The 9,281-nt window shown below is 50.4% G+C and overlaps 1 protein-coding gene across 3 annotated transcripts in view; it reads left to right on the forward strand.

Annotated features, from left to right (window-relative positions):
• The window catches only part of KDM4A (lysine demethylase 4A), a 46,884-nt gene extending 40,533 nt beyond the window's left edge, over window positions 1-6,351 (forward strand). For 2 of the 3 annotated variants that reach the window (XM_040469942.1, XM_040469941.1), the window contains exons 19-22: window positions 2,158-2,328; window positions 4,969-5,088; window positions 5,371-5,463; window positions 5,600-5,740. In XM_040469942.1, coding sequence (XP_040325876.1) covers window positions 2,158-2,328; window positions 4,969-5,088; window positions 5,371-5,463; window positions 5,600-5,740 — 525 coding nt within the window. Of the gene's footprint in view, window positions 1-2,157; window positions 2,329-4,968; window positions 5,089-5,370; window positions 5,464-5,599 lie in introns of all 3 variants that reach the window. The other variant, XM_040469943.1, reaches the window with a different exon arrangement.
• Window positions 6,352-9,281: the final 2,930 nt, after the last annotated feature.

Here is a 9,281-nt window from a genome sequence, read left to right on the forward strand (position 1 = left end):
CCAAAAATAAATAAACGTTGAAAAAAAAAATTTTTTTAATTAATAAAAAAAAAAAAAAAAAAAAAAAAGATGGCTCAGGTGGCTCTCCTGGAAGATGGAGAGGATGAAAATGTGATGCTATTAACTGTGTCCAGAACTGATTCAGAGCAGGGCAGGTTTCCAGGGGAAAGGGGGAGAGGTGAAAAAGAGGATGACCTTGAGGTCATTGCTGGAGCATTCTGATGGAGCTACCAGGAAACAGCTGCTGTAACGATGAGGGTGAAGATTTGGATCTTCTCTGCATTTAATAGGGTAGTTCACTCCAGTTGCCATTAGAAACTGGACTCTGGAGATTCCTAATGTAAGGAGCAGATGGCAGAGGACGAGCCAGTGAAAGCAGCCGAGAAAGGGCAGACAGAAGCCAGTGGAGGGGATCAGGAAGCTGTGTGCTCTGGGGCAGGCAGGTCTGGTATAATGCTTCTTGGTGCCCCATACTGAGGAGTTGTCGGGGGGTCTTCTGGTCAGAAACCAGACTGTAGTTGGGGAAGTTAGAGGCTACTAGAAGAGACCGTGATGAAGATTTGTCAGCAGTGCAGGAAATATGGTAGTGAAGGGCACAGTGGAGTACCAGTCCGGAGGAGCAAACGTGTCACTACCATCTGGGGTCATGGAAAAGGCCTTGTTGGCCGACTGGCTTCTCCTTTTCCATAGAGATGTTACACTGGGCATGAGAGGTGGTCAGGTGGGTTAGGAGCTCAGGAAGGGGGAAGATAGTCATTGTGAGGAAGAAACTCTGGAGGGGTGGTGGGTGAGGTAGTGCTGAGCCCAGAGGGCTCAGGGAAGCAGGAGTTTTGTTATGGAGTCAGGATGGTGATTTGGGGACTGTCATTAACATTGCACATCCTTAAATTGGCACCCATGGACTGCTGATGCTTTGAGAAAATGGGGTACTATGTAGTATTGTTTTCACTAATCATTCTGTAGTTTTTTAATTTTTTAAAGTTTATTTTGAGAGAGAGTGAGTGAGCAGGGGAGGGCCAGAGAGAGAGAGAGAGAAAGAAAGAGAGAGAAGGAGACAATCCCAAGCAGGCTCCACACTGTCAGCACAGAGACTGACATGGGGCTTGAACTCATGAACCGTGAGATCATGACCTGAGCCGAAACCAAGAGTTAGATGCTTAACCAACTGAGCCCCCCATGTGTCCTCGCTAATCATTCTTTAAATATCTATTGAGCATCTCTTACATGTCAGTCCCAACTTTAGGTGCTGGAAATATAAGTGAACAAGACAAAACAGTGCCTGTCCTCTTGCTGCATGTAGTTGAAAGACATACAGAAATGCATAAGTAGAGTATCTCAGATGGGAGAAGGGTGGTGGATAAAAATGTAGCAGGATAAGGGGAATGGAAGAGGTATAATAAGGAACAGCGTCAGTAGGTTGACATTTGGTTGTGAGGGGCCAGTGAGTGTGCAGAGGGCTGGGGAATAGCATTTCAGGTAGAGGGAACAGCAGGGCAATGGCTCTGAGGAGGGAACGTGTTTGGCACACGTGCTCCCGGAACAGCAAGGAGGCCAGCATGGCTGGAGCGCAGTGCTTGGGGAACTTGGTGGGGAGTGGTTGGATACAGTGTTACCAGATGCTCTGTGATGCCATTTCCATCAAGGGCAAATTCAGAATGACGGGGTGATGTGAGGGTTGGCATGGCCCTTGTAATGGGAGCCCCTTGTCACATGCATCTGCGGATGTCCAGGGAACTAGCGCTGAGATCTGCGTAGAGCATTGTCTGGGGCCCTGGGCTCAGATCTCCTGTTGAGTGTCTCCCTGGATGTCTTTCTAAGCTGTGTGCATTAGTAGATGCTATTTGGTCAGTTCCCGGCAACAGTAGGGAAGTTAACACAAGAGTATTTTTTGGGAGACAGTATGGTGTAAGGACCAGTTGTGGAATGGGAACTAGGGAGGTGCTACATTTATGGAGGAAAATAGGACACTGGTTTCTGGTAGTGTCCCTGCTGAGGTGTGGATATATGGAAAAGACCTGGTTCAGCTCCCATCCCCTTCTTTTTATTTTTCCAGTCCCATTCTTTCTCCCTGGTAAAGGGCAACCAGTTGATCTTGGTCCCCATTTTCCAGTCCTGGCAACTCCATGTGGGAGTAACCCAAGCCTCTGTTTTTTCCAGCGTGCCAAGGGGGCCTTGCAGAGCATCACCGCAGGCCAGAAGGTCATTAGCAAGCACAAGAACGGGCGCTTCTACCAGTGTGAGGTGGTCAGGCTCACCACCGAGACCTTCTATGAAGTCAACTTTGACGATGGCTCCTTCAGTGACAATCTCTATCCTGAGGACATAGTGGTAATGTCTGCAAGGAGCTTCCTGGGCAGGTGGGATGGGGGTGTTTGTAGGTCTGGCTGTGGGCCAGCCCGCCATTTCTAGCCAGGTCTTCAGGCCCATTAGTTCCCTGAACAGAAAGAACCATTTGTGCTGGTCTTTCCTTGCAAAGAAAATTGTGTGCTGCTAGGCTGCCCTGCTTCCTCTCTAGAAGCTTCTTGGAATCTGTGTTTTCTGCAACACCGTGAAACATGCTTATATTTCAGTCTAAGCTACACTTGAAGGTGTTCTTATGCAGTGGAAGAGCCCGGCATTGGAAACCAACCACTGTGCCAATACTAGCTCCATTGCCTAGTAGCTGTGTGATATTGGAAGAATTAATCCAACTCTCTTTCCCATCATGCCCCCTTAGTAGATGTGTGGTCCTTTACAGTTGAAGGGGCTAAGCAGAAACTGCTTGGAGACCTCCCTGGCCTGCTTATGTTATTGACACCTGACACACTGGAGGCTCTGCCTGGACCCACTTCTAGGTTTCCTGGCTCAGTATTCAGGACTTAGTTCGAATTTCCCTTACCCGCACAGCCTTTTCACTTGTGAGCTTAAGCACCACGGCAGTGGGATGAAGCCACTTCTTCCTTTGACAAACCAGGTATTTCCCACTTTTATACTTCATTAGCAGCTTAGTTGCTAGAAGCACATTCATTACTTACAAGGTAGACTTAAGTCATAGTAAAGATCATATTAACAGTATTTGTGGCAGTGGAATAGCTATAATTTACTAGGCTTTTCTAGTACACAAGGCCCTGTGCTAAGTGCTTCAGGTCAGGTGTGTCTGTCACTTCTCATACCAGTTCTGAGAAGCAAGTGGTGTTATCTCTGACTTACAGATCAATGACCTCAGCACTCTTAAGTTACTGAGGACTGTGGGTTATGTCTATCAGTGTTTACTCTGTTAGAAATTAAAATAGAGATTAATTGATTTGAAATAGTCTGGGTTTTTAAAAATGAAAAACAACTATTTTAAAACAAAATCTTGGTGGGAAGAATGCCATTTTCCTGCAAATCTCTATGTCATGTGTTCATTCAGTCCGTTGTGATAGATTGTTTTGGTTAAAGTCTATGAAGAAAATTCAACCTCACACAGTTGTGTGCTAATTGGAAAGGGGAGGAGTCTTTTAATAGCCTTTCATATCATTGTGATTATTTTTTTTTTTTAATTTTTTTTCAACGTTTTTATTTATTTTTGGGACAGAGAGAGACAGAGCATGAATGGGGGAGGGGCAGAGAGAGAGGAAGACACAGAATCGGAAACAGGCTCCAGTCTCCGAGCCATCAGCCCAGAGCCCGACGCGGGGCTCGAACTCCCGGACCGCGAGATCGTGACCTGGCTGAAGTCGGATGCTTTAACCGACTGCGCCACCCAGGCGCCCCACCGTTGTGATTATTTAATACTACACCAAAACTCAACGAGTAGTAGTTTCTTAAGTTAGTTGCAGGGTGGAATCTGAAAGCAGGTCAATGAGCTTTGTACACTCTGTTACATTAAAATCCACTGGTATGTCTTGCACTGAGACTAGATCTTCACCTCTGCCAAATTTTGCAACCTCATACATTGGTTATTTAGAAAATACTCGTACGTTGGGCTACGCAGATCTTCCAAATGTTAAATTTTATTATACAGTATCAAAAAACACATTTATTAGTGTCACCATTCTTAGAAATTATCTTTAAATTTGGCAAAGCTTCAAGCCGATTTTGGTGATTACTACATTTCTGAAGTTCTAATTTTTCCAAAAGCTTAAGTTTTATCCTCGGCAGTACTGTCTGATATTTTCCGTAAAGTGACAGGCTTGTTCATTCATTTCCAAGATGTCTGCCAGTACCCATGTCTGAGTAACTATAGTTTGTTTATGTCAGGCATTTTTTCAAATAAAGCTGGTGCTCCATGAACAAAGCAGCAACACAACAATTAAGTTAACACAGTGCTTTTCCTCAAGATAACCATCCTACCTCAGCATGCAGCAAAGTGCCCTTTTGAGTACTCACACGTGTTCTCAAGGACTGGGGTTTGACAGAATTAATACATTTTTCTGCTTTGTTGAGAGATATTGTCATGTGAGACTGGGTATTTTTCTTTTTACCCTAAATTATGAGCACACAGTGATACAGGATGTAGTAACAACTAATAATGCTTGGAACCCCTGCCCTGTGTTAAGATAAGAGCAGTTTTGCCTGTAACAGATTTTATACCATCACTGCCAAGGTCAGCACAGTGAATGAGGCTAATGTTTTCATAGTACTCTGAAATTCTTGTTCTAGTATTTCTTCGGGGTAGAGCTCTGTCCCCTGTTCTTTGGAGGGACAGTTGAAGGAACACAAGGAGGATTCTTGATCTTGGCACTGTGTTTATGAAGTTCACTCGAAGTTTATTCTGGCTCTTCTTTTCTGTCCCCTGAAAGCAGCAAGGGCAGAGATCTGGGGCCAGCTTATGACTTAGCAGGCAGGTAGGTCTTTAACCATTGTGTCTTCCAGCTCGGAGAGAGCCTGCCTTGCTTGGGTGTCTGGGCAGGAATCTGCCCTGGTTCATTCTTCCCTGAGTAGGTGGTGGTCACCCCTGTGCTCAGGGGGCCTTCCTCTCATCCTTCTCCCTTACTGTTCCCTCAGAGCCAGGACTGCCTCCAGTTGGGTCCTCCTGCTGAGGGAGAAGTGGTCCAAGTCAGATGGACAGATGGCCAAGTCTACGGAGCCAAATTTGTGGCATCCCATCCTATCCAGATGTACCAGGTAGCCAAACGTTTTTGTTGGGCTCTGGGGGAGTTCTTGATTAATTCAGTGCTTCCTCTTAGAGGCAAGACTTTGCTCTTGGAAGAGCTCAGGGGTCAGTAACAACCTTTTTAGAGCTAGGGGCTGCCCTGTGTTCAGTCTGCCGGGGGTGGCTTCGAATTTGGCAGTCCTTACTTCAGTGTTCTGGATCCTTCCTGTGACAGCAGAAAGTTGCCATTGTGCTTTGGGGACCAGGGAGAGACTCTGGGATGTCTTAGCCAAAGGCCTCTGTTTGCTTGGTAGGTGGAGTTCGAGGACGGCTCACAGCTTGTGGTTAAGAGAGATGATGTGTACACGCTGGATGAAGAGCTTCCCAAGAGAGTCAAGTCTAGACTGGTGAGTGTGTTTTCTGTGTGCCCTTGTTCCAGGTCTGGGAGGGAGGGAGGGAATGAGGCAAGGGTGTGTCATTTTGTTTTTCCCTTCCGGGTGGTTGGCCACAAAGTGCTCATCTGGCTTGCTTATTCTTCTATAGTCAGTAGCCTCAGACATGCGCTTCAATGAGATTTTCACGGAGAAAGAGGTTAAACAGGAAAAGAAACGGCAACGAGTGATCAACTCAAGATACCGGGAAGATTACATCGAGCCTGCACTATACCGAGCCATCATGGAATAGGTGCTTCCAGGGGCCGAGAGGTGCCCAGCCATCAAGGCGAGAGCACTCTGGGGTTCCACAGCACAGCAGACACTTGGAACTCTGAAGTCTCTGAAAGTGAAGTTGTAAAATGAAAAGGAATGGAATAACCGACCCCATCGTCTTCTCACGCCCCTACCCGCCACCCCCCCCTCGCATTCCGCTGTAGTGAAAGGACAAGCCTTTCTTGGACATGTGGCAGCAGCCGCCTATCACCCAGCTGAAGGGCTGAGCACTGAAATGCTGTGGCTGCACTGGCCCCAGTCTCCAGTGGGGTTGACTGTGCTGGCCGGGCTGGTTGCCCTGTTCCTGGCCTAGGACTTAGCTTCCTAACAATCACCTGCACCGACTAGGCAGAGGTGCTGGTGCTTACTCCCTCTCCCCTTTTGTATTTATGTGTGCGCGCGTATATGTGTGTGTGTGTGTGTATGCGCGTGCGCGCGCGTGTGTACGTGTGCGCACATGTATGTTTGGTTTGGACCAGCTTCTGCCAGCCCCTGGCCTTTACTTTCTTCCTTGCCTGTCCAGGGCAAACAAAATGTGAAATTCTGCCCTCAGCTGAGTGGAGTAAAGGCTCCTGGGGGTTGGCTGGAGATGAGTGTGGCATCTATCTGTCCCTGGAACAGCCTCAAGGAAGTGCTGGCAAAGCTGCAGTATTGAGATGTTAAGGAGTTAATGCCACCTCTTTGTCCTGTCTTGAAGGAGCAGATAGGGGCAGTGTGGGTTTGTGCCCATATCATTCTAGGCACAGAGCCCCTGTGGCACAGTATTAGAGGGTGTGGGTGGGGAACACCCTGAAGGGGGGATCTTAATGATGGAAGCAGGCAGAGCCTGGTGGGTGATTTTGTCAACAGAAAATTTGCAATCATGCAGGGGCTGGGAGGGTTAAGATGAACTGGGGCCACTGGAGACCAGGGGCAGGTTTAGGTATGCCCCTGGTCTGGGGGTGGGAGGGAGCTGATTTGGGGGTGGGGGAGGGACTGGAGGGCAACACTGAAGGGGTTAAACAGGTTTTGCTCCTCATGAATTTGTTTGCCTGGGATTGGAGGGCTTCACACCTATACCCTGTGTATACAAGAATCAGATTTATAATACTTCCCTGTTTTTTGTTACGTATGAACGCTATAAACCAAATTATTTTGAAAACTGGTGCATCACCTTGTCCTTAGCAATAAAATGTGTTGAGCAGAGGATTGGCTGTGTCTGCCCCAAGGAGCCTGAGTGGCCCAGGGTCAGGCTGGGGGTGTATTTAGTTAATAGGCTCTGAAGAAGGGCTGGACACTTTAAGAAAACTTGGGCGGGATCTAGGAAGCTGTCCTAAAGCGATGGGCTCCGGTCCTGTGGCTCTGAGTTAGGACAAGCAAGGTGGGACATGGGGGGCAGAGGCACCTGTGGCTATGAGCACTTTGTTTTGCTTCCTTTGCCTTAGGTATGGGAAAGAGATGGGCATAGAGGACCAGACCACTTCCACAAACTGGGTTTGAGCTCTCACTCCTGCAGCGCTTGATTATTATATTCATGGAGCTAGTCTAAGTTCATGCAAGCATCCGTGTTCTGTACAAATTGTGGAGCCAGCTTGAAAGGAAGGAGTGTATTTTAGGTGCTTTAAGAGCAAGAGACTCGGCTCCTAGTGGGATCCAGAGGGGTCTTGAAGCTGCTCTGAGCTGTCTGTAGTTGCTGAGAAGCTTCCCTGGAGAAAGATGGTGGGTTTCTGGGGTCCAGGTGGATGAGGATAGAGTAGCGGCAGGGCAGGGAGGTGCCAGTGACTAGGTGCAGGGTGTGGGCACAGTAGAGCTGCTCCAGCTGGCCCTTGGATGGCCTGGCCCTTTCCAGGTGCCGGAGAGGCTTGGGTCAGCTCAGTAGCTCTCAATGCTTCTTTGTGTCCTGGGGCTTAGGAGGTGGATGCTACCTTGTGTCTGATTGTGGGGGAAGGCAGGAACAGGAGGTTTCAAAGACACTTTTCTATGCCAACTCCTTCCTGGGCCCAAGAAAAGGAAGTTGACTTTTTTCGTCCAGCATCCAAGAATTCATTTGAGAGACCAGGCGGAGCCAGGCCTTAATGAGTTGTTTGATCCCTCAGAGCACACATCTTTGAAGGGAAGGAACACTTCCCTAGACTTGGCAGGGTCCCAGGCCTTGCTACCTCTCACTGACCCCACCATCCCCATCCCTGCTGAATGACCTGCAGGGCTGAGGTGCCTGGTCTAACCCCAGAAGAATTCTAAGCAGCTGTTTTTCTAGAAATTTTGCACTTTGAATTTTAGTTTAAGTAATAACTCTGGGGAAACCCGAAGTTTAAAGAGTTGCTCAAGTCCCACAGAGCAGGCTGTTGTATTTTTCAGATTTTAAGTGATCTCTACACCCCATGGGGGTTAGGGGGGCTCGAACTCATGACCCCGAGATCAAGAGCTGCATGCTCTTATGACTGAGCCAGCCAGGGACTCCAGGCTCCTTGGTTTTCTTCCTCACTGCCTGCCAGTGCAGTCAGGCCCAGGACTTAGAGGGCACACTCCAGGGAAGCGTTTTAGGCAGGTTCTAACCAGAATCCTTTTTGTCAGGGCAAACTGCTCTCTTTTCCTAAGGTAGGATCCCTGGGTGGGCAGCCAAGGATCGCAGCCCGACAGTATCTTCTCCCTTCCGTCAATCCCACTGGAGGTCCTACGTTTCAAATTGTGCCCCAGATGGATGCCGGTGCTCTGCTGCGGGAAGGAGGGGTAGGGGGTGGAAGAGAGCTGGGACCTCGGGAGCTGCAAAGGGTAGACCGGGCGAGTGGTCCGGTGCCCGAACTAAAACCCTTCCTGCCAGACTCTGAAATGGGCAATAGCGAATAGCAGCCAGCGAATCCTGCCCCCACCCCACCCACCCTTTACCCCACAGGATCCGCAGAGGTCTCCAAGCCTTGGGCCTCCGAGAGCCCAGTGGAGGCTCAGCTGGTCTCCGGGAGGCAGCTGCGCCCTCGGCGTGGAATGACGGTGACCGCCCAGCACTCTACGCCCGGGAGGCCCCGGCCCACCGTGCCGCACGGCGAGAAAGGCTCCCGAGGGGCTGGGTCATCCCCGCGGGCTTCAGGTGTCCGCACGAACGGGCGCCCTCCGGGCGTGATGCTGGGGGGGGGGGGGAAGGATGTCTCCAGGCGGCGGACGTGCTCCGAGGAGCCTAGGCGAGGTGTTCGCGTCGACCAGCAGGCGGGGCCCCCTCGGCCCCGCACCACCCGCAGCCCGGGTCCCCGCCGCGGGCGGGGTGGGCGGGTCGGGGAAGTGGGGGTGCCCGTGCCTATTGGGCCTCCGCGAGCTTGCGCTCGCCCGCTGCCCGCAGCGCAGCTCTGCATTGGTCAGCCCGGCGCCCCGCCCGGCTCCCGCGCCCCGATTGGCCGCGGATGTGCCCGACCCCCGGCGAGGGCGCTGAGGCGGAGAGCGGGATTGGTGGTCCCGCCGTCCCCGGGTCGCGGCCGCGCGCTCCGCCCGCCGCTGCGTCCCCACTATGGCGGCGCCCAGGCAGCCCACCGCGTCGTGGGCGCCCGCCG

Source organism: Herpailurus yagouaroundi, unplaced genomic scaffold (assembly GCF_014898765.1).
Source record: "Herpailurus yagouaroundi ecotype Mexico unplaced genomic scaffold, PumYag 77, whole genome shotgun sequence".
NCBI lineage: Eukaryota > Metazoa > Chordata > Mammalia > Carnivora > Felidae > Herpailurus > Herpailurus yagouaroundi.